The 25,070-nt window shown below is 41.4% G+C and overlaps 2 protein-coding genes and 1 non-coding gene across 5 annotated transcripts in view; 1 reads left to right on the top strand and 2 right to left on the bottom strand.

The window, feature by feature from the left end:
• The window catches only part of DBF4B (DBF4B-CDC7 kinase regulatory subunit), a 42,672-nt gene extending 27,476 nt beyond the window's left edge, over positions 1 to 15,196 (bottom strand). The window contains exons 1-3 of one of the 3 annotated variants that reach the window (XM_061392100.1): positions 15,094 to 15,196; positions 2,320 to 2,512; positions 1,883 to 1,945 (exon numbers count right to left, since the gene is read on the bottom strand). In XM_061392100.1, coding sequence (XP_061248084.1) covers positions 1,883 to 1,916 — 34 coding nt within the window. In that variant the 5' untranslated portion in view covers positions 1,917 to 1,945; positions 2,320 to 2,512; positions 15,094 to 15,196. Of the gene's footprint in view, positions 1 to 1,882; positions 1,946 to 2,319; positions 2,513 to 3,724; positions 5,001 to 15,093 lie in introns of those variants that run through there. The other 2 variants (XM_061392099.1, XM_061392101.1) reach the window with 2 other exon arrangements.
• LOC133233204 (U6 spliceosomal RNA) lies at positions 12,749 to 12,855 on the bottom strand. Its single transcript, XR_009731675.1, has one exon. It is a non-coding gene; the product is annotated as a U6 spliceosomal RNA (small nuclear RNA).
• A 55-nt stretch (positions 15,197 to 15,251) lies between the features above and the next one.
• Positions 15,252 to 24,609, top strand: CCDC43 (coiled-coil domain containing 43). Its single transcript, XM_061392102.1, has 5 exons — positions 15,252 to 15,518; positions 18,771 to 18,858; positions 20,042 to 20,177; positions 21,611 to 21,678; positions 22,916 to 24,609. Exons 1-5 carry the CDS (start codon positions 15,315 to 15,317, stop codon positions 23,101 to 23,103), a joined length of 684 nt encoding a protein of 227 aa, XP_061248086.1. The 5' UTR covers positions 15,252 to 15,314; the 3' UTR covers positions 23,104 to 24,609.
• The last annotated feature ends 461 nt before the right edge of the window (positions 24,610 to 25,070 follow it).

The raw sequence follows: 25,070 nt of genomic DNA, 5'->3' as shown, positions 1-25,070 counted from the left end.
AAGAATTTAAAAAAAAAACAGAGTAATATGCACAATCATTTGCAGATGAATGGTTGATGTTCAGTTGCTAAGTCGTGTCTGACTCTGCAGCCCCATGAACTGCAGCATGCCCGGCTCCTCTGTCCTCCACTATCTCATGGAGTTTACTCAAATTTATGTCCATTGAGTCAGTGATGCTATCTAACTGTCTCATCCTCTGCTACCCCCTTTTCCTTTTGCCTTCAATCTTTCCCAGCATCAGGGTCTTTTCCAATGAGTCAGCTCTTTGCATCAAGTAGCCAAAATATTGGAGCTTCAGCTTCAGTATCAGTCCTTCCAATGAATATTCAGGGTTAATTTCCTTTAGGATTGCCTGGTTTGATCTCCTTGCAGTCCAAGAGATTATCAAGAGTCTTCTCCAGCACCACAGTTTGAAGGCATCAATTCTTTGGTGTTCAGCCTTTTTTACAGTCCAACGCACAAATCTTTATATGACTACTGGAAAAACCATAGCTTTGACTATGTAGACCTTTGTCAGCAAAGTAATGTCTCTGTTTTTTAATATGCTGTCTAGGTTTGTCATAGCTTTTCTTCCCAGGAGCAAGCATCTTTTAATTTCATGGCTGTAGTCACTGTCCATAGTGATTTTGGAGCCCAAGAAAATAAAATTTGTCATTGTTTCCACTTTTTCTCCTTCTATTTGGCATGAAGTAAGGGACCAGATGCCATGATCTTAGTATTTTGAATGCTGAGTTGTAAGCCATCTTTTTCACTCTCCTCTTTCACCATCATCAAGAGATTCTTTAGTTCCTCTTCATTTTCTGCCATTAGAGTGTTAGCATTTGCATATCTGAGGTTGATATTTCTCCTGGCAATCTTGATTCCAGCTTGTGATTCATCCAGTCTGGCATTTTGCACGATGTTCTCTGTATATACAGCCTTGTCATATTCCTTTCCCAATTTGGAACCAGTCAGTTGTTCCATGTCTGGTTCTAACTGCTGCTTCTTTACCCGCATGTTTTCAATTCTTGTATCTTTATTTTTATGAAAACTAAAACCCTCTAAAATTAACACAGTTATGTTATTGTGAATTTTAAGAACAAATACAAAGAGAATAATCTAAAATCTTCTACAGGGAAAAGCAGGTTATACATTAAGGAACAAGAATCAGATTGACATCAATTCTCAACAGCAACAACTTTTTAGCAAGAAGAGACCACTGTCACTTTTCAATGTGTTGAAGGGAAAAAAACTGACTCAAAAACTTTAATATAAGGGTGAAATAAAGATGTTCTTAGGCATACAAGCCTCAAAAAGTTTATCACATAAAGCCCCCTTTTGAAAATATGCTCGGACGAAGTTCATCAGCCAAAAGAGAACTAGAGCTAGAAGAAAGCAACACCATATGGGAAGAGAGAGTAAATAATTTAGTGAAATGTATCACTGTTTAAAAGGCAACAACGAAATGGCATATCTGTAAAAATCCAGAACTCAAACTAGATGATACTAAGAGGGCAAAGGGGAGCACTGAGGGGAAGTGACTAGTGCTAAAATACTTATCTAATTGGGTGGGGCTCTTTAAGTTTATCAATAAATTTAAGAATTTTATGGTAAAAGTAACCATGAATATAGGTTTAATAAGTTACTCCATCCTGACTCTCCATCTGCTCATAATATCAGAGAGAAAACTCTTGTTTGACCTTTATCATGAATTCCTTAATGATCCATGACATCCCTCAACACAAACAACCCCCTCCCAACACACACACACACACACACACACACACAGAGTAACTAGAAAACCCCAAGAGATAACATTTCTCGGCCTTTTCTTCCCAAGAGACTCTGGGGCAGGAGTACCAACTGTGACCTCGAAACCCTCATTAACTGCCCTGTTACCTACCTGGGTCCGGAGCCCGTAGCTTACTCTCATCCATTGAATTCTCCAGTTGAAGGCGATCGTTGCCTGAAAAAAGACAAAACATCAGGTGAACCACCTCCACTAATCTTCGACCCTCCATCATCCCCTCCTCCAACCTCCCAAGTCCTGCACAATTTCCATCGAGGCTCCCGGGAACTCCAAGACTCAACTCCATCCCAACCCACATCCCCTCTCCCGCGCCTCCTTCCAGACTCTTGTTCCCCCACTCCCTCTGCCTCTTTAGACCTCTGTCTCCTCAATTCCTATGACCCCTCCCCGGTCCCTCTACCCTCCCAGCTCCCGTAACCTATCTGCTTCCCAATTCCTATGCCCACTTCCCAACCCCGAAACCCTCTTTAACGCCTTTGACTCTTTCCACCTTCCTTCTTATCCCTCCTTCCCCTTTTCGGCATCCGTACCCTTTCCCGGATCCCTCCTCTAATTCTCTGCTCTTTCCCGGTCTCTGTACTCCTTCAAGGCCGCCGTATCCCAATCGTGGGCTCCATGGGCTCTTTCAAGCTCCCGTGCACCGACTGCTTCTCCGCAACTACGGCGTATTCTCCAGGCGCCCTCGGCCGCGGGTTCGGTTTAAATTTCCTGTTGGCCCCGCCCCTAAAATTACGTAAGAGCTGTGAGACTGCCATACGGAGGCCCTCGGAGGACAATATTAGCTAGGCCGCCCTCTCTTTTCCCCTTTATTTTTCACTCTGCTCTTTCTGTCTCTTCATCTGTCCACTTTTCATAGGCTTGAGATCTTTTGAGGTTTAATAGCCAGAGAGCTGGGGACTAGCAGTAGCGTTTTAGTGATTCTTCACATTGAGCTAGTTTGAAATTCCTAGGGGTTCAATAATAAATAACAAACCTAACGCTTATAGATAGAGCGTTTACAGTTTACATAAAGATTTCACATACATAGAATTTCATCTTCATATCTTTGTCTCCCTTCATTTTCTACTTATCCACCCACCCCCCCAAAAAAAAAAAATCTCAAAAGTGGTGTCTCCATTCCTCACTTCCATGTTTTCTTCCATTCACCTGATTAGAGCTTGATTCTCACCTCTCCATCAAAACCGTACTTACCCAGCCAACTGTGACTTCCATTTTCCCCTAGCTGACTTTTAGAACATTGAAACAGACTACTTCCTCCTTCTTGAAACACTTTCTTCCTTTTGCTTCCATTTCTACCCATTTTCACCTTACCTCAATGGGCTCCTTCTCCATCTCTTTTGCTGGATCCATTGCCAGTTCCACTTATAAATGTTGGTGTGCACCAAGGCTTTAGCTTTTAGCCCTCTTCTCTTCCCTATTAACACTTTCTCCCAAGGAGATCTCTTCCAACTCCATAACTTTAAAATTCAGCTCTGTGTTAACGCCTGAGTTCTGACTTCTCCCCAGATCTCCAGACATATGGTCAAGTATCTACTGGACATTTCCATTTAGGTGAAGACTCAGGCTTAACAAGTTCAACATTTGTTCCCCTGCCCCCTGCCAAAAAAAATCCTCCTCACCTATCCTTATCCTATCTCATTATCCACTCAGTTCAAACCTATGTTATATTTTAAAAAAATTAAAAAATAAAAACTTTAAGTTATCTTTCAGAACTTTCCCTTATCCCCACCCTGCTCCCAAAACAAATTCTACCAATTCCAAAGTACCTCTTGAATCAGACCCAGCCACCAATTTCTTGCCCAAAGTACTGCAGTTAATTCCTAACATATTTCTACACTTAAATAGCTTTCTACCTCTTCCCAATATAATCCGTTTTCCATGAGCAACCAGCATTATTCATTAAACCCATGGTAGAAGTGTATATACCACAAACACCTTGTATCCCTTCCAGTGGGGCCTCTCCCTGCAGATTTGAGTTCCTGGGGAACACAAACTTGGCCATGTGACTTGCTTTGGCTGATGGAAAAAAAAGAAAAGAATTGACACATCACTTCCAAGAATAAGTTTAAAAGCCAGGCTGGTTTATCAAGTTCTCTTTTCCCTTATCTAGCAATGTCCAGCCAGAGGGTACCCTGTCAACATGGGTTCCTTGGTGAAGACTTGCAACAGAAGCATGGGCAAGCCATAACTGACATGTAACATGAGTGACAGTCGCTCAGTCATGTCCGACTCTTTTCGACCCCATGAACTGTAGCCTGTCAGGCTCCTCTGTCCATGGAATTCTCCAGGTGAAAATACTGGAGTGGGTTGCCATTTCCTTCTCCAGGTAGCATGAGCAAGAAATAAACCTTTGTTGTTGTAAGCTACTGAGATTTGGGCATCATTTATTACCTGGGGCTTCCCAGGTGGTTCAGTGGTAAAGAATCTGCCTGCCAATGCAGTAGACACGCAGGGTTTGATCCCTGGGTTGGGAAGATCCCCGGCAGGAGATGGCAATATACTCCTGTTATTTCTTGCCTGAGAAATCCCACGGAGGTGCCTGGCAGGCTACAGTTCATGGGGTCACAAAGAGTCAGACACAACTTAGTGACTAAACAACAACAACCAGAATCTGGCTCAAGTTTCTCAAAGTGTGGTTCAGCCCTTTCAGAAGGTTCCATGAGGTCAAAACTGTTTTTACAATAATACTAACATCATTATTCACTTTTGCTCTCATTGTGTCATGAATATTCAGTAGAGTATGCAAAAGCAAAAATGAGAATCTAGCATTTTTTCATTATATCAGATATTTAAAAGATTTGCAGAAATGTAAAATAATGCCACTCTTTTAATTCCATTAAAAATGCATCATTAGGACTTCCCTGGTGGTGCAGTGGATAAGAATCCGCCAGCCAAGGCAGAGGACATGAGTTTGATCCCTGATCCAGGAAGATCCCACATGCCTCAGAGCAACTAAGTCCTTGCACCACAACTACTGAGCCTGGGCGCCGCAACTGCTGAAACCATGTGCCTAAAGCCTGTGCTCCACGAGAGGAGCCACCTCAGTGAGAAGTCCGTGCACTGTAACTAGAGAGTAGCCGCCGCTCTCCACGACTAGAGAAGGCTAACATGCAACAACAAAGATCCAGCACAGCCAAAAATAAATTTAAAAATATCGTAGTGTGTACCTGTCAAAAAAATTTTTTAAGTGCTTAAGAAAATGTATCATTTATCTTAACACACAGTGGGCTTATTTTTAAATGAATAAATGCATTTTAAACTTGTTTTAATTCCTAATATGGTAAATATCAAGTATGATTTTATAAGTATATACTCAAATACATAAAATATATTTATTAGTACAAATTTAAAGATACCCATGTGGTGGTAGTTGGTCTCGAAGATGGCCTGCAATGACTATCCTTGACTCCTGATAGTCATTTTTTAGTTGCTAAATTTTGTCTGATTCTTTTGCAACCCCATGGAATGTAGCCCACCAGGCTCCTCTGTCCATGGATCTCCCAAGCAAGAATACTTGAGTGGGTTGCCATTTCCTTCTCCAGGGGATCTTCCTGACCCAGGGATCCAACTCAAGTCTCCTGCATTGGCAGGTGGATTCTTGATCACTGAACCACCAGGGAAGCCCCCCTGATAGTCATACTCACATCCAGTAAGGCTATATACCAATAGAGTATTTTTTAAAATATTTCTTTATTTATGTTCGGCTGTGCTAGGTCTTCATTATTGCACAGGCTTTCTCAAGTTGCGGTGAGTAGAGGCTACTCACTAGTTCCAGTGTGCAGGCTTCTCACTGCGGAGGCTTGTTTATTGTGAAGCACGAGCTCTAGAGCACAGGCTCAATGGTTGTGGCAGTCAGGCCCAGTTGCCCCACGGCAAGTGAAATCTTTCCAGACCAGGGATCGAGCCCATCCACCCTGCACTGGCACATGGATTCTTAACCACTGGGCCACTGGGGAGCCCCTGTACCAATAGAGTATTGAGGAAATGACAATGTGTGACTCTAGAGGCTAGGTCATAAAAGACATCTCAATATCTTCATTGCTCTTTCTTAGACGCCTGCTGTGAGGAAAGCCAGCTGCCATAACATGAGGGCACTCAAGCAAGTACGCCTGTGGAGAGGCTCCTTGGAGAGGAACTGAGGCTTCCTGCCAACAGCTGGTCCTGACTTTCCCATCTGTGACTGAGCCATCTGGCAAGTAGATCCTTCAGTATCAGCTTAGCTTTCAGATGACTGCAACCTCACAAGAGACCCCAAGTCAGAAAAATTCCAGCCAAGCTGCTCCTAAGTTGCAGGCCCACAGAAACTGAGAAAATAAATGATTAATGTTGTTTTAAGTCCCTAAGTTTTGAGGTGATTTGTTACATAGCAATAGATTAACAAATATACACATAAACAAAAAAGCTGTTTGGGATTCTCCATTTTAAACATTGTAAAAGGGAGGGAATTCCCTGGCCATCCGGTATTTAGAATTCCGGCCTTCCACTGCCCAGGGCCTGGGTTCAGATCTCAAAAGCTGTGCGGCCAAAAATCAAAAACGAAAAGGGCCTAAAACCAGAACTTACCTTATCCTCACTGACAAAATCAGATCAAATTCCTCTTTTCAAAAACTCCCAGTAGCCAGCGGCTTTCCCAGTTTGCTCCTCAGACCAAACTTCTCTGAGTCTTGAACAAACCTGGCTCGTTCCTGCCTTAGGACCTTCGCACTAATGGTTCCATTTCCCAGATCGTCTCTTTCTTCTTAGGCACCAGATCAAATCTCATTTTTTTTCAGATAGGACTTCTGGACTGCTCAACCTAATGGTAGTTTACTTGTTTGTGGTCTATATTTCCCCTCTAGAAGGTTAAGTTTATAGAACAAGGACCTTTTCTGTTTTACTCACTGCTATATCCCCGAAGTAAGAATGTAGTAGATTCTTTTTTTTTTTTTTTTAAACTTATTTATCTGGCTGTGCCAGGTTTTAATTATAGCACACAAGATCTTCAGGGTCTTTATCTGTGGCATGTGGGAGCTAGTTCCCTGACCAGGGATCAAACTCTGGCCTGCTGCATTGGGAGCATGGGGTCTTAGCAGCAGATGAACAGAGAAGTCCCAAGAATGTAGTACATTCTTAATGAATGTTGTTAAATGAGTGAAAAAAAATTAATCTCTCTGATCTTCATTTTTTTTTTAATTTGTAAAGTGAAGATAATATTACTACCAGGCAGTGAGGTTTTAAAGATTAAAGATGTGTTTAGCAAAGTCTGTGAACAGGAAAAGGTAGCTTTTACTATGTGTGTTAGTCACTCAGTTGTGTCCAATTCTTTGTGACCCCATGGACTGTAGCCTGCCAGGCTCCTCTGTCCATGGAATTCTCCAGGCAAGAATACTGGAGTGGGTTGCCATTCCCTTCTCCAGAGGATGCTCCCCCACCCAGGGATTGAACCTGGGTCTCCTGAATTGCAAGCAGACTCTTTCCCATCAGAGCCACCAGGAAAGAATATTTACTACTTGGCAGAAAATATTTTGAGATAATAATTCAAATTGTTCTTTCTGGTTGTTTTTGATTCCTGAGGGGAAGTGCTTAGAAAAAAAGTCAGCTCATACCATAGAGCAAGGATTGATTTTTCAATATCTAAAAAACTTGTACAGATAGATTCAGAAAAGATCAACTACCCAATTGAAAAATGGGTATGGGAACAGTCACAGTAAAGGAAATACAAAGAGCATTCAAATATGCTCAACATCATTTAAAATAAGATAAATGCAAATGACATCTATATTGAAATACCATTTTTCACTTAACAGACTGGCAAAGATCAGTTTTTCGAGACTGCCAAATTGCCTTACGTAGGGTTTATACCAGACTCCTGTGTAAGGCAATTTGGCAAGCTCTAGGAAAATTATAAACGCACGTATCTTTCCACCCAACAGTCCTGTGTCTAGGAGTTCTTCTACAGATACACTCATACATATTTGATATGACTTCTGTAATAAAGGTATTTACTGAAGCATTACCATATTTAGCAGCTACACGGTGTTTATTAGACAAATATCTATAAAATAATGACACAGAAAAGGGATGCACATATATCTATTTATTTAATGCTACAAATACATATGAAATGCATACTATAACGTTCAAAGTACTTTAAAAATAGTAATTAATCTTCATAACAATCCTCTGAGGTAGGTAGTAACTAAACCCATTTCATATTGAGGTTAAAAATTGGCTTGAGGTCACATACCTAAAAGGTGTTAGTACTGGAATTTGAACCCCAGCAGCCTGACATCAGAATCCATGCTCTTAATGTTGTTCTCTGCTGCTTCTCAATGTAGGGTAAACGGAAATCTGATACAGTGATATTAAAATCTGACAGAATAGATTTTGAGAGATAAAGGATTATTAGGAATACAGATGTCATTTCTGATGATAAACAGTTTACCAGGGACTAAATAACCTAGTCCTTATATGACTCTAACAACATCAAAATAAGCCAGAAAGGGAAGGGAAAACTATAAAATCTGCAGTATACAAGGAAATTTTAAGATACTTTTCTCCTAAAAATAGATGATAGATGAAACAAAAATAAAACAAGACTAGTAACATATAAAAGATTCAATGAGGAGAATTCCCTGGTGGTCCAGTGGTAAAGACTTCATCTTCCAATGCAGGGTTTGATCCCTGGATGAGGAACTAAGATCCCATGCGCTGTCCAGGAGGACCCAACAAATAAATAAATAAATAAAAGATTCAGTGATATAACTAATACATTTTAATATATAAATATTAGAAAATACTCTCAAGTACATGGAACGCTAAAAAACTGACTTGAACTATGCCACTAAGTATCAACCAACGCCAAAACACCCATATCATACAGAATACATCCTATGACCACAAAACGAAGTTAGAAACCAATAACAAAAAGTTAAGTTTCTTTTAAAGAGTAAAACAAAACACATTACTCTGGAATTTTAAAAACCACATTTCTAAATAATTCATGATAACACAATGGAAATTACAGTATATTTAGAACCTCACCAACGAAAAACTATAGATCAAAAGCTGTTAAATACCTTTTTAAAAGCTGTAAAATTCAGCTAAAGTAACTAGAGAGAACGTATGACCTTAAATGTAGATGCTATATTAGAAAATAAGACAGACTGAAAATGAATTAGCTAAGTGTTCACCTTGAGAGGTCAGAAAATGAAAAGTACACCCAAAGATTATAGAGAGTCAGAAATGATAAAAGAAATTCATGAAATTAAGAACAATTAATAAGGTCAATGACAAAATTAAGAAAAAAGGAAAGAAAAAGTAGATTCCTACAAATGAGCATGACAAAGAAAAATAATCTAATAGAAAAACCCACAAGGGATATAAACAGGCAATTCAAAGATGAGGTAGTTTTGGACTTCCCTGGTAGTCCAGTGGTTAAGACTCTGAGCTCCCAACACAGGGGCCACAGGTTTGATCCATGGTCACTAAGATCCCGAATGCTACCTGGTGCAGCCAACAAACAAACAGATAAACAAAAGAAACACTTAAAAAAAATGAGGAAATTTTAATGGCTGATAAATACATAAAAAGTGCTCGGACTCAATTGTAATTGAATGCAAATTAAGCCCAAGCTAGTAATGCAAATTAAACAATTAGAAGCTCTTTCACACACTTTTCACTGGCAAAAATTAAAGTATATTAAAAGCAAGTTTTAGTAAAAACAGGAAGGCAAGGGAATGTAAACTGGAACAAGCACTTAGGAGAACAATATGGTGATAGCCAGCAAGGCTCATGCCCTTCAACCCAGCAATTCTGTTTCTTGATATATCCTGGTCTCTGAAGAGAGGTGCGCACCCCTCAGACACAAGATATTCGCAGAGGTGCCAAAAGAAAGCATTAGTATTTAAATATTTATTTACTTTTGGCTGTGCTGGGTCTCGGTTGCTGTGCACGGGCTTCTCATTGCAGTGGCCTCTCTTGTTGCATAGCACAGGCTAGGCACTCAGGCTTCAGAAGTCTCGGCTCTTGGGCCCTAGGGCATGGGCTCAGTAGTTGTGGCTCTCAGGCTTTAGTTGCCTGTGGCAGCTGGGCTTCCCGGCTGGTTCAGTGGTAAAGAATCTGCCTGCAAAGGAGGAGATGCAGGTTCGAGCCCTGGGTTGGGAAGATCCCCTGAAGAAGGAAATGGCTACCCATTCCAGTATTCTTGCCTGGGAAATCCCATGGACCGAGGAGCCTGGAGGGCAACTGTCCATGGGGTCACAAGAGTCAGACACGACCTAGCCACTAAACAACAAAAATGTGGAATCTACCTGGAGCAGGGATCGAAGTCGGGTCCCCTGTGTTGGGAGGAGGAGTCTTATCCACTGTACCACCAGGGAAACCCTAAATATATTTTTTTATTTAAGAGAAAAACAAGTAAGCTTAATAATCTTTAGTAAGCAGGCTAACGCTGGTGTCCTTCCCGTGCTCTTCTCAGAGATCCTGGCTTACATACTAAAGCAACTGAGCTATCTGGGTAAAGGGTAAGGGAGCTTCCTATGTAGACAGGTTGTCTGTGTTTTCTCTGCAGAGTTCAGCGTGAGTTGGTTTTACACTGTTCTCCACAATTTACATATCCCCAGATAAATTTACAGATTATGCTATCTGGATTTTCCTAACTCCCAGAAGTGAACAAGAGGCTTAATAAGATTTGTCCAAAGAAGCAAAGTTAAGATTACAAATAATCTGAATGACACACACAAGTGAACACTCCAGGTACAAACTCTGAGGTTCAGTGAGGAGTCAGCTGGCCAATGATCGAGAAAAATCACTGACGTTCAAGAGGAACTCTTGCCAGTAATGTATCCTTTGCCCTAATCAACTGTACACTTGAAAGTGGTTCAGATGGTAAATTTTATGCTATGAGCATTTACAATAAAAATTTTTAAATAGTAATAATGTAGGAAAGGAATGAAGCATATTCAGCCACATTATTTTCACTAAGTATTTTGGTACTACAAATAAATATTTATAACATATTATTTCTCTCTTTTTTTTTTTTGCTGTGTGTTCTTTTTAATTATCTCTACTGCTGCTGCTGCTAAGTCGCTTCAGTCGTGTCCAACTCTACGCGACCCCATAGACGGCAGCCCACCAGGCTCCTCCATCCCTGGGATTCTCCAGGCAAGAACACTGGAGTGGGTTGCCATTTCCTTCTCCATATTGTTTCTCTTTTAAATCAACCTTTTGTTATTTATTTTTTGGGTGTGCCGTGTGGCATGTGGGATCTTAGTTCCCTGACCAGGGATCTAACCTGGGCCGCCTGCGTTGGAAGCGTGGAGTCTTCATCACTGGACTGCTAGGGAAGTCCCTTAACCACCCTTTCTAAGTTACCTTTTCATATATCTTATGATGGACATACAAATTTTGTATAGTGGTTTACACTATTATGTAATTCATAAATACATATTAATATGCTAGGTATGCAAAAATATTTTTTCTGCTAAATGTAGCAAAAACGTTTGATGCTCATTGGCCCAGATAAATTTTTTCACAGGGGGGCAAGGAGATACATATAAGAATGGGACTTGAAGTACTGTTTGAAGAACTGGGAAATAATCTAAATGCCTATCAGCAGAGGAATGAATCAGCTGGGCTATATTCAAGCAATGGAATATTATACAGTGGTTTAAATGAATGGATAAGAGCTACATGTATCAACACAGGAAAATATTTTCAAGATCTTAAATGAAAAAAGCATGCTGCAGAAAGAAATGTCCAACATGTAAAACAATGTGATATATTGTTTATGGATACACACCCATGGATACACACATATTACATATGCATATGCGGTAATAGGTACTATGTTTAAAAACATTCAAGAGGAAGACAGATACAAAGTTCAGGAACAGAAGTTTCCTCTGGGTAGGGAAGGAAGCAAAGGAGATTTAAAACAAAAGACGCAAGGTAAATTAATGTAAGAAATAACATTATTTTTTATATTACTTTATTTTTTATTTATTTTCAGCCACATTGGGCAGCATGTGGGTTCGTAGTTCCCTGACCAGACATAAAACCTGTGTCTCATTGGGAGCATGGAGTCTTAACCACTGAGCCACCAGGGAAATCCCGATAGCTCATAATTTTAGAACAAGTCTCCCTGAGTTCTCCTTCTCAGTGACAACTGTCTTCACATTCCCTTGTGTATCTTTCCAGATATTTTATGCACATACCAGGCCACATATGTAGATGTATTTCTCCCCATCCTTTCTCTTTTTAAACACAAATGGTAGCAAAGGTTACATATTATTCTGTGCCTCACTTTTTTTCTTTAACGATGTATCCTGAAGTTTGTTGTCAGTACATCAAGAGCTTCCTCCACCTTTATAGCTGCACAATCCTTGTTTCTGCGGCTTGAGTCAGTCTTCTGTGGACAGAATGTAAACTATTTCTGTTCTTTCACTACAATAAGTGTCACTGCAACACATATCCTATTATAAATGTCATTCTGCACACATGCATCTATTATAATCAATTCCCAGAAGGAGAAATGTTGGGTCTTTTCCAAACTGCCCTCCAGCAAGACTCTACCAGCTCATCTGCTGCAGCAACATTTCCTAGTGCCTATATCACCCAGTCATAGACCAACACTGCATATTATCAGGCTTTGAGAAGAAAACATGGTATCTCATTACAGGTTTAACTTGCGTATTTTATTTTTTAAAGGATGTTTACTTGGCTGCACCAGGTCTTAGTGCCAGCATGTGGGATCTTCAATCTTCACTGTGGTGTAAGAGTTCTTTGGATGCAGCATGTGGGTTCTTTAGTTGTGGCACGCAATCCTCAGCTGTGGCATGTGCGATCTAGTTCCCTGACCTGGGACCGAATCAGGGCCCCCTGTATTGGGAATTCCAAGGCTTAGTCACTGGACCACCAGGGAAGTCACTGTTTGCATATTTAAAAAATTATAAATGTGATGCTATTTTTTTTTTTTTTTTAAATATGGAACGCTTCACGAATTTGCGTGTCATCCTTGCGCAGGGGCCATGCTAATCTTCTCTGTATCGTTCCAATTTTAGTATATGTGCTGCCGAAGCGAGCACTGATGCTATTTTTTATAGTGTAAAAACCCATCTTGATTTTTTTTTTTCTATAAGTTTTCTGTCATTTGTCCAGTGGTATGAATTGGTTTTTTGAACTACGAGCTAAGTACTTTTGTAATAAAATAGCCAGCGAGGATTCTTTTAATTGCAGAATCTGTAGAGCCTTCCCTCAGTTTTGTGAGAATCTTGTATGTGTCTTCAAAAAGCCTTTATTGCATTGTGCTAATAGTAGTTTCCTGATACTAATACTATAGCTATACAAGCAAGATGTTACCATGGGAGCAATCTGAGTAAAGGTGTACAGGTCTCTATGTACTACTTATGCAACTCCCTGTGAGTCTGGAATAGTTTCAAATTAAAAAGTTCAGAAAGAACAAAATTTTGTGGTCCTTTTCTGATTGTGGGGTCTCTGACATCAAACTGTGATCCCTGAGTCATGACGGCTCCCAAGTCTGTTATTTAACAAACTCCACCTGCGAGACAGCCACTGGATTAAAATGTACATCTGAGAACCCGAAACTGGGACAAGTCTTTGGGGGTTGACTCTGGCCTCTGACTCCATTATTGTCACATTCTAGCTCAGGGAGCACACAGAAGCCATGAGGCTAACAGACACATATCCTGTATTTCTACTGAGCTTTACAGTGTTCCATGTCCATCCATTTACATTACCCCAACTATAATAAAGGTAGAGAATTCTCTCAAGAGGCCCTTTGCCAGTTATACCAGATCTTCCTTTCCTTTTGTTGTCACCCCCTGAATATCTTCTATCCGAACTCTGTGGTTCAAGCCATCCATAATTCTCTGGAGGGCCCCCCATAGCTCCCTGCATCTGGGTCTGCTCCTTTTCTCTTTCAGTCTTTTTGCCTAAAGGACTTTTCTCTTTCAGTCTTTTTGCCTAAAGGACTCTCACTTGGTCTTCAAAAAAGAGAAAGCCTCACCTCCACTAGGAAGCTTTCCTCCATCTCTCATCTCCAGTTTCCAACTTTAATCCAACAGGCAAGGTTAACCTAATCTTCCAGCCATCCTACCGCAATTTCCATTAGACACTGAAACATTTCTCTCACTGTATTGCCATTATTAGTTTAAACATGTCTGTTCAACCCACTGAAGATCCTTTGAAGGGAGAGATTTTGTGACATTAATCTTTGTCTTTTAGTGCCCAGCAGCAATGCCAATAAATATGTACTGACTTGCCAGCCTCCTCTGCAGTTCAGGGAAAGACAACCTGGGTTCTTGGGTAATTCATTTCAGTCCAGAGCCAGGTGTTTTGAGAATCAGCTGAGACTCTTCCTGATGTAAAGGAGCACTTGCTTCTGGTTATGCTCCCTGTAAATGTGTGAGTGTGTTTTTTCCTTATTTTTACTATGTGGACAATAAAAGTATCTCCTCACACGGTTGTTAGGAGGATTATAAGAGCTAATGCCTCAAATGGAGAAGGAAAAGGCAACCCACTCCAATATTCTTGCCTAGAGAATCCCGTGGACAGAGGAGCCTGGTGGGCTGCTGTCTATAGAGTCACACAGAGTCGGACACGACTGAGCGACTTCACTTTCACTTTTCACTTTCATGCATTGGAGAAGGCAATGGCAAACCACTCCAGTATTCTTGCCTGGAGAATCCCAGGGACAGAGGAGCCTGGTGGGCTGCCGTCTATGGGGTCGCAAACAGTCGGACACGACTGAAGTGACTTAGCAGCAGCAGCAATGCCTCAAAAGCTCTTAGATAACGCTTGGAAATGGGTAAAGAAGGCTCTTCGAAGATATTTCTATGTAAGTGTTGACTGGGTGAATGAAAAACGACTGGAGGTTGCCAGTTCATTTATTGAGCACCCACTATGTGTCCGGTACTGCGTTAAGCAAGCATGCTAGGTGCAGAGAAGCAACCACAGCACTTTGGAGAGGCCTTAATTTAACACAGATTGCAGGGAATCAGGGAAGGTTTCTGGAGCTTGAGTTTTGATGGGGGGGCGGGGCGCGGGGAGAGCCTGGAAAGGCGCAGGTGGCAGTTGACAGCCATAGTGCATATTCCACAGAGCCGGCGGTTTCCTCCTTGAAAGCTGTGTGGGAGCGGGTGGCTTAGCTTTCTACGACTGGCAAGAAAGGGCGGCTTGGTGAGGCCTGTCAAAGCGCTGGAATCGAAGCTGAGTTCCAGTCCTGTTTAGTTAGTAGCCGCGTGACTTTAGCCAAGTCACTGAACTTCCCCAACTGTAAAAAAGAGTCTGTTAAGAATACTCACCTGCCAGGATTCCAGAGAGACCGCATGATCGTGCAGAAGCCAGGATGCGCTCTATTTAGAAGGTACAAAACGCACCAGCAGGTTACTAGGGGTTGACTGGGCTCTAAGCCAAGCGCGCCGGGGGCGTGGATTTCCTCTCTGAGCATGCGCAGTGGGCCGCGGTGCGGCCCGTCAGGCACTGCGGTAGGCGCCCTGCGGGCTGGCAGGTCCCTGGCCCCAAGATGGCGGCGCCCAGCGCAGTGGCAGCAGCCACCTCCAGCGAGAGAGATGGAGGGGGCAGCGGCTTTGAATCGTGGCTAGATGGACGGTTGGAGGCGCTGGGAGTGGACCGAGCCGTTTATGGCGCCTACATCTTGGGTGTCTTGCAGGAGGAGGAGGAAGAAGAGAAGCTGGATGCTCTGCAGGGTATTCTCTCTGCTTTCCTGGTGAGAAGCCCAGACACATTCCTTTAGCCTCTTAAGCCATTTCCTGTTAGTACTTCTTTCCCCTACCTACTGTCCCAGAGGATTAGTGGTCTCACCTGGAAGAGAAATAATTTTCTGAGCCCTGGGCCTCGGAGACAGGGAGCTACTTTTCATCCAGGGTTTCGGGAGCCAGAGGGTTGCAGGTGCAGAGAGAGGAAAAGCTTTCTCTTATTTCTGCCCTCTTAGGTGCCTGTAGGTCAACTGGGTGAGTATTCTTCCAAAGGCATTGAAATTAGTTTTATCATAAACGTCTAACAACCAATTTCATTCCCGTCCGTTGACAGTGATGAGAGGGGGAAATTAAGTGCTCTGGGATGTCTGTGCCCCATAGGAGGCAGAGCCCCTGACAAAAGCCCGCAGGAAGTACCCTCTTGGTTTCCTATTTTGGAGGTAGGATTCCCAAAAAGATCAGTTTAGGCAGTAGAGGTCTTTTCACGCCTAGGCAGAATGGAAGCAAATTTGGGCTCGATCCTTTACTGTATGTAGAAATGCAGTAATCATTGGGGGGAGTGGGTGGAGGAATAAGAGAGATCAGAGTTTAAGAGAAATAAACATGATACTTAGCCTCCTAGAAGCAGATCCAGGCTTTCAGAAATGTGTGCTTTAAACTGTTTAAGTAGTAAGTCACCAAGAAGTCCACACTTTTCCAACCTGACCGTTTCTGCTGCCTTCATCTCTGCTGCTACTGCTGCTAAATCACTTCAATCGTGTCCGACTCTGTGCGACCCCATAGACGGCAGCCCACCAGGCTTCCCCGTCCCTGGGATTCTCCAGGCAAGAACACTGGAGTGGGTTGCCATTTCCTTCTCCCCCTTCATCTCTGCTTACTCTTATTTGGTGAAAATGCAGTTCATTGATTTCAACATGGCTGAAATCTAACACTAGTGCAGCTGTCCCAGGGCCTCCTGGCAAGGGCCCCCTTTTTAATTCCAGAACCTGCTCTGGTGAGATTGACCTATAAATGGGAAAGCCTTAACACAGCTTGTGATGCAGCTCATGAGTTTGCTGGAAATACAACACAGAGGAATAAATTCTTTTCCTGAATCCTTACATTGCAGGTTGTAATTGGAAAGAATAGGAGGCAAACAAATTAAGTTACCTTAAAAAAATTTCCCACTGGGAAGTTCCTAAAGAGTCCATGAAAAAGAAGTTCAGGTAACTTGGGTACTCACTGGTACAGCTCCTTGACTTGTTCTTTTCATTGTATCATTACTTAGAACTGTATGTCTGCTGATAAAGGTAGACCTGAATTTTGCCCGAGACTATTTATAGTCTTAGTAGAAGAGTTGTCTAGACCAGATTTATTATTATTATTATTATTTTTGTATCTCTTGTTTGCATAAACTGCAGAGACAAACTCACTTTTTTTTTTTAATAATTGAGTCTTAAAATATATATATATATTTGGCTGCTCTGGGTCTCAATTGGGGCACACAAAATCTTTGATCTTCATTGCAGCATGTGGGACCTTTAATTGAGGCTTGGGAATCATTTTAATTGTGGCATGTGAACTCTTAGTTGCAGCTTGTGGGATCTAGTTCTCTGACCAGGGACAGAACCTAAGCCCCCTGCATTGGGAGCACAGTCTTAGCCACTGGACCACCAGGGAAGTTCCAAGACAAACTCACTTTTAAGGTGACTTACCTTCCTCCCCCTGCCCAGTTCACAAACCCTACTTAATTTTCTTGTAATTTCCCCAGCCCCTTCTGTGTAGAAAATAACTTTGAAAAAAATTGGCCAGGAACAATATGGTGAGGCAGGGTCCTGTCCATGAAACAACTTGGGAGCAACCTTATAGAGCAGCAAGGCCAGTGAATATGGTAGACACCAAACATCACTGATAGCACTACTTAGTCAGTTGGGCTGGGTATAAAAGCTCCCAACTATTATACTGAATCCCATTTTAGGAAAAACAAAAGATAGCCAAATTAGTCGCTATATTGGGCTAGGATTCATTACTAGGAATTTAGAAGCTTATCAGCAACAATTTGAGGTAAGACTTAAGAACAGTATATATGGTTGGGGCAAAATGACAGTAAACAAAAGCTTCCTGTCATCCTCTTTATTCCTTGTGATTCCACTTATGCTGATTGAGTCTTCAAATTTTTATTGATGGATTACTCTTCTGCCAGGCACTGCCCTAAGTGCTTGGGGGTTCTTCAGGAAACAACACAGACAGAAATCCCTGTCTTTGAGGGGTTATATTCCAGTAAAGAAAAACATAATCAGTAAATTATCTAGGGTATTTGAAAATGATAGTGCTAGGAGAAAAAGAAGCATTGTGAGAAAACTGGGAGTAGAATGGAGGGCGAGCAGTTTTAAGTAGGGTCATTACATTAAGTAGGATGTTACATTTTTTTTTCTTCCAGTTGTATTGAGATGTAATTGACATACAGCACTACATAAGTTTAAGGTATACGGTATAATGATTTGACTTACATACCTCATGAAATTTTATCACAATGAGTTTAGTGAGCAGGATATTACATTTTGTGGCAGCTGTTCATACACCAGCCTTTTTCTATGAAAAGAAACTTTCTCTTAGTCTGGATTTTAATTTAACTAAGTGTGACACCAAAGCCAACATCCTTTTGGTCATACCATGCTAAAGAGGAAGATTGGTTGGTGTGCAGAATATGTCTGCTTATGTAAAATGGACAGAGAGATGGCTGGATAGGAGGCCATCTACTCACTTAACTTCTCTTTATTATGGATCAGTGAGTACATTGGAGAATGTACTGAATTGAGTATATTGGCCAAGGAAGATTTTCATAGAGGAGCATTTTGACTCAACAAGTTTTTGCTCCAAGAGGAGGACTGCCCTGAGTTGGTGAGAATCCTCTCCTTTGGAGCTTGGCAGGATGGAGTGGGTGCTCTAGCAGGTGTGGCTTCTGTGACTCACATAGGATTCCCTCTGTGTTGGGAGCCTCAGAAGAGAATCATCATTTCTATTCTGTGGGTTCCAAACCTGCTCTGTGATTTCTTCCCATCACCAGCAGGGGGAGCTCTGCCCTTTGCGTAGATTTGATAAGGTTGAGAAAGTGCAAGTGAAGTCCCTCAGTTGTGTGGGAGTCTGAGAACCCATAAGCTGTAGCCTACCAGGCTCCCCTGTCCATGGGATTTTCCAGGCAAGGGTACTGGAATGAGTTGCCATTTCCTTCTGCATTAGGTTGAGGGCTCTCAGGAAATTAACTGGTCTACTTTTTCAACCAGGAAGAAGATTCCCTCCTTAATATCTGCAAGGAGATTGTGGAACGATGGTCAGAAACTCAGAATGTTGTCACCAAAGTGAAAAAAGAAGGTAGAGTTGGAGTTTTTAGGTCTAACCTCCAACCACTTTTTCTGTACAGCTGTTACAAGTCTTTAGTTTTCCTCACTCAGGTGCGCTAAACCGGTAAACACCTGGCAGCTTATTTTAACTTTTTAACTGAAGGTTGGTTTTCTTTTACATTTTACCACTTCAGCTGACCATGGCTGTCTTCACTGTGGTTCTTGCTTTTTTCTTTCTCTTTCCTTTTTACACTCCCCCGTGTATATTTGCTCTCAGGTATGGGGTCAACTATGTTTTCCCAACCTTTTCATAATCTCATTTCATAACACAGACTGTGATTGGTCTTTTGCTTCATTCAGCTAAACCCTCCATCCTTTCAAATGAAAGAGATGATCCCATTAGGATGAAAAATCAGCTACACACAGCTCAAAACAGAAATCCAAACTTGAATAGAATCTATTCTGAGCTGTTCACATGCTGGTTCTCAGTTGTGGCTGTACACTGGAATCGCTTGCTGTATGTTTGAAACTGCCAGTGCCCAGGCCGCACCATGGGCCAATTATATAAACCTCTTTGGGGTGCGGACCCAGGCATTGTTATTTTTTCAAAAGCTCTCCCAGATGATTCGGTTTTTTTTCAAAAGCTCCCCCAGATGATTCTAATATGCACCCAGGCATGAGAGTCATCATTGCCTCCTTGACAAGCAGGATGCCTGCTTGACATCATTGCCTCCTTTCTTTGAGCATGGAGATGTCAAAAGATAATTTTGTTTTTAAAATAATCTAAGTTTCACCTGGCATAATTATCAACATGGGATAGACCAGCCTAAGTTAATGCCAGATTCCTTCTTAGGCTTCTGGTTTGAGACTAGAGAAAGTTGCATGTTTGGAGGCTTGATTTTCTCTGATTCTAATGCAGTAGTTTTCAACTTTTTTTTTTTCTTAAAGCAGCAGAACTTCAGCATATAATAAAAGTAAAAGCAGGGCTGCTCTGATTGAAGATGGATATGAGACCTAAAGCCTGGCCTGCATGGCCTTTCCTTGCCTTTCTCATTGGCCCCTGAGGCACCTCCTTTGCACCCCAGGGCTCTCAGCAGTCAGCAGCTGCCGTTGCCTTTGCTCCAAGCACTGCCTGGGTGGACTGGTGGTTTGGAAGCATGTTTCCTCTCACATACAACCTTGTTGTCCCCCACTTCCCTCCTACCACCTCCCAGATGAAGTCCAGGCCATTGCCACCCTCATTGAGAAGCAGGCGCAGATCGTGGTGAAGCCCAGAATGGTGTCAGAAGAAGAGAAGCAGAGGAAAGCTGCCCTCCTGGCCCAGTATGCTGATGTGACAGATGAAGAGGAATATCCTTTCTGGAGTCTCAGCGCCATTCCCTAAGGCTCAAGTCAAAAGCCTTTGCTGGTTTTCACTGAACTCTGGGAAGTTGCCAGTCCCCCTCTATAGCTTTATTATTTAAAAAAAAAAAAATTATTTCTCTGGCTACATCAGGTATTAGTTGCTGCATGTGGGATTTGTTTAGTTGCACCATTCGAACTCTTAGTTACAGCATGTGGGATCTAGTTCCCTGACCAGGCATTGAACCCCAGCCCCCTGCATTGGGAACACAGAATGTTAGCCACTGGGCCACCAGGGAAGTACACCCTCCACCCCCACCCCACCAGAGCTTAATATTCTCCTCTAAAATGGCAGAGATTGTAGCCCTTTGTGGGCATGAGGAATGATGCTGGAATGGTTGATACTGGACTATTGCAATGTATATGTTCTTGAAAACTTCTGTGTGAAACAAATAATGCCTGAATGGACCACTTATTGTGTTTTCAGAAAATAAGATCTAGCTTAAAAAACTGAAATAGTTGATTTACAATTATGATTCTTCATATTTGTATAATACCTTTCTATGAAAGGTATTCAGTGTTATGTGTATAATCTTTGTAATTTTTATCATAGTTGATAAGGGAATGGAGGCAATAAGAGATGAATGAGTGATATTCCAGTACTACATAATTAATAAAAGTGACACCAAAATAAACCTGGAATTTGAGTGAGGACTATGTAAAAAGAAAGTGTTGCTGGTAGGAACAGGTTTGGTTCCCTGAAACCAGGTTTGGTTCCAAACCTGGATCTGAAATTTGTTTAGGGAATACTTAGCTTACTGAGCCTGCTTGAATGGAGTGACTGTTGTATCAGAAATGTTTGCTATCTAATCACTAGGTTAGGAAAGAATTCTTAGGCTCTTTGGGGTCAACTTCTTGTTTTCTCTCATGATTTTTCTTGTTAGGTTTGGCAGAACTGGGGTTCCAATTACAAAAATCTCATTTCCTGGGCTAGAAAAAACATTTTAAGCATTAGTTCTCCTGGAGGACTTGTTAAAACACAAATTGCTGGGCCCTGAGCCCCAGAATTTGGGATTTTGTAGATACAGAGAGGGGCCCAACGGTGTGCATTTCTCAAAAGCTCTTAGCGAGTTCTGGAACCACACTTAGAGAACCACTGTTTCAGAGGTCATCTGACCATCCCCTGGCTCCCAGATAATGTGGCAGTCCACCCAGACCAGCTTCAGTTTCTTTTCAGACCCTAACAGTTAAGAATCCTATAGGAGCTCTGAGCAGTCTTCCCCAAGTTGAGACTTCTAAAGGTGACTTTCCTGGATTTACCATCACATCCCTGTCAGAGTCCTTCCATGAAGCCTGCTTTTCCTTCCCTTCAGCTTAATCACTATTTTCTGATGTTGTGATGGGATGTGCTCACCTTTGTTTTACGTGTGACTTTCCTTAACGCCACTCACCGAAGCGGATGAGAAGGATGACTCGGGCGCCACCACGATGAGCATTGGTTCTGACAAATGTATCCTTCTCTGTGTGCATCTCCAGGTGTTGCTCCATAGGATCTTCTTGTGGGTCAGTTTGTGTTTCACTGTCATTGCTGGGGGCTCCCTCTACCTCCAAGAACACATGTTAGGTCAACATTGTGAGCCCCAGTCCTCGGACTGCTAAATAGTCAATTTAGCAAGAATTTCCCGCCCCCCCGCAAAAAATATGTTGACATGAACTGTGAAGGGGTAAGTTTAGAGAAAGGATTTCTAAGGGAAAATGAGAATCTGTACTCCTTGTGTATAGTGTTGGGTTTCCCAGCAATGTGGAAGCAATTAGAATAATATTGCAGTTTTGGTCCTTGTCCTCAAAGACCTGGGGAACTCATTGGGAAGAGAATAAAAGCACTGAATACTTTAAGTGAAAATATGGACAAATTGAAACATATGTGGTATAAAAAGTCCCTACCAACAAAATCACTTATGAGCAGCTTATAGAGAAGGTGGATTTAGAAATCCACCTTCTTAAAGGTGAGGAGTAAGGTAGATTTTCTGAAAGGGAGGTTATTTTCTGAGAAATGGGGGTTATTTCAGGGAAACATTCATTTTAAAGCACTAAAGCAGAAAAAGATTATGTGGAAAGAGTAAAAAGGAGCTTGTCTGGTAGTAACAGGTTATGTTTTAAAGTCATAAGAAATGAGGGGTAAATTTTTGGCTGCTGCTGCTAAGTCGCTTCAGTCGTGTCCGACTCTGTGCAACCCCACAGATGGCACCTATTTTCTAACTGTGGTTAAAGTATTTCTTTAGAACATGATTTTCACTTAAAACTTTAGTGGTCTAGGAAAAGAAGCAAATTGATAAAGTTTAGTAAGGTTAAACAACTTTTTAAACTCTTTTCAAGCATTTTAATAGTGCTGAGTATAGGAAAATTTTGCCAGTTACTTGAATACTCTAGTCACTAAAACTAGCCTGGATACTCCAACAATATTCTGCCAGTGAATGATATGAGTACTTATTCTAGAATGAGATTTCATTTTCATAAAATATTTACACTCAGATTTAGGCAAGTCTGAATGAAATTTTTATTCAATTTTTTTTTTTTTTTTACTAATAGCAGTTGTAGGATTTTCCATTGGACTAAAGATAAACATAAAGTTGGTTGGTTTGTTTTTAAAGATGAGGGATAGATAGTATTTGAAACTTGGCTTGAATGAGGAGAGCAGGAGTTGAGACCTGTGTGACCTGGACCCTTATCCCTTAACTCACCTGCAGCTCTGTTCCGAAACACCAATGTGGAAGATGTCCTCAATGCCCGAAAACTGGAGCGAGACACGCTTCGGGATGAGTCCCAGAGGAAGAAGGAGCAGGACAAGCTGCAGAGGGAGAGAGACAAACTAGCCAAGCAGGAACGCAAGGAAAAGGAAAAGAAAAGGACACAAAGAGGGGAGCGAAAGCGATAACCTTGGTCCACTCTATTTCTCCTAATGAACTTGGTCAAAGGGAGACCTGGTTGTGCATTTGTGTATTTAAGAGAAATGAGAGAACATTGCCAGGTAGTTTCCCAAGGCATTTCCCCTTTTGTTTACATGGTCACAAGGAAAATCGCAAACAATTCTAATTACAAAATGTGCCATGTCTCTGTGGTGTGGGTAATCGGATTATTGTAGCTAATGTCTGAACCAAAGATCTGGGATGGGGACAGCCTTTATATTTTAATACTGAAGTCCTATACTCCTTTTGACCATTTTAAAAAGTCTTCCCTTACCTTGGATAAACAGCAGGAATATTCAGAAAGCTGAATTTTTGTCCTGAAGGAGCTGAATCATGACCACTCCTTCCCTGAGATGAATTATGTGTGTGTGTTTGTTGCTTAGTCGTGTCCGACTCTTTGCAACCCCATAGATGGCAGCCCACCAGGCCCCTCCATCCATGGGACTCTCCAGATGAATTGTAGGAGTGTCAATTGCTTCAGAAGTATTATTCACATCTAAATAAATGGTTTTAGGGCTGAAATAGGAATCTAATGAAGAGCCCTACCCGGATCCAGACTTTTATGTTACATGGCGACAAAATAGGAAAATAAGAAAAGGTTATTTGGTGGATGTTCTGCATTTGAGATTTTTTTTTAAAGTTTCAGCCTATGATAGGAAACAAAGTTTCTTTTAGTAAGAGATAGTTATATATTTTTCCTCATCTAGGCTGTGATTTTAAGAAGGATGTGTCAGTATTGAGTGCAGGGAATCATCATTAGCTAGATTCTTTTTTTATAATCATGAATCCTCTTGAGTGCTAGTAGAGATTTTAACCCTGATCTGCCCTAAAACATACAAGGACCTGATAATTACAGGTTTAGAGAAACCCTTTTAAGGAAAAACACTGAAAATCTCTGCTAACAGAGATATTTAAGAGTGTACATAGTAGGTGCTCAACAAATTTATTGAATGAGTGAGTGGAAAAACTGCTTGAGAGAGTTGAAAGTGAGTAGGAACTCTCCTCCATTTCTACTTTTGTGACAAACCACATTTGGTTATAAGTAGCGCTTTCTGTACTTCAGAAGCAGACCGTCAAGAAGCCTGAAGAGAGCACTTTCTCTGTCAAGACAGAAAGTAGATACATTATACCAGGGGTGGGCAAACTACTGCCAAATTTGGTCATTTGTTTTTGTATGGTTCGAGCTAACAATGGATTGCACATTTTTAAAGGGTTGTAAAAGAAAGAAGATGTGACAGAGACCTTATGTGACCTATAAAGCATAAAATACTACCTGGCCCTTCAGAGAAAATGTCTGCTGACCTCTGTTTTATACCATTAATTATGAGATTAACAAAAAAATTTTTACCGTTCCACAGAAGGTAAACATGGTTAAGGAAATGATGTGTCACCTCTATACACTCCTATAGCCATGTCATTGTAAAATTTTTTTTTAAAATAACCACCTTTTTAAAAAATAAACTATTTAAATCAGTGTCTTGATTTATTCTGATTCCTTCCAGCTGGAAGTGAGTTCTGTGTGGATAGTCCCTCAGGAATGTGTTTGAATTTTACTTATGTTTTGATTAGTCCAATAATCTCCTCTGCTATTAGACCCTCTTCCTGGAATCCATAAGTTCTCTGCCTCAGTTTTCCTTTCTGTGAGGTTGGATATTAGGAGATCAGAAAGATTACCTTCTTTTTTGGACAGTAGGTTGGCTTTGAAGTCTCTCGAGTCCTGCTGGCATTTTAGTTTTATATGTGGCTGTGGCTACAGTTGGCATGTGAGAGAGCCTGTTTTAATAACCCTTATTTTGGATTTTTGGTTTGTTTTCACCTTAATTTTGGTCTCTGAAGCACAGTCAGTTTATATACAAAGACCCCTGAAGGGTAGTAGTTTCAATCTGTTTTAAGAGTAGTCAATTCATTTTTCCAGGACTCTGTTAGCTAGGTCACA

The sequence above is a fragment of the Bos javanicus genome, chromosome 19 (genome assembly GCF_032452875.1).
Source record: "Bos javanicus breed banteng chromosome 19, ARS-OSU_banteng_1.0, whole genome shotgun sequence".
Taxonomy (NCBI): Eukaryota; Metazoa; Chordata; class Mammalia; order Artiodactyla; family Bovidae; genus Bos; species Bos javanicus.
This window is presented reverse-complemented; position numbering and strand designations above follow the sequence as displayed.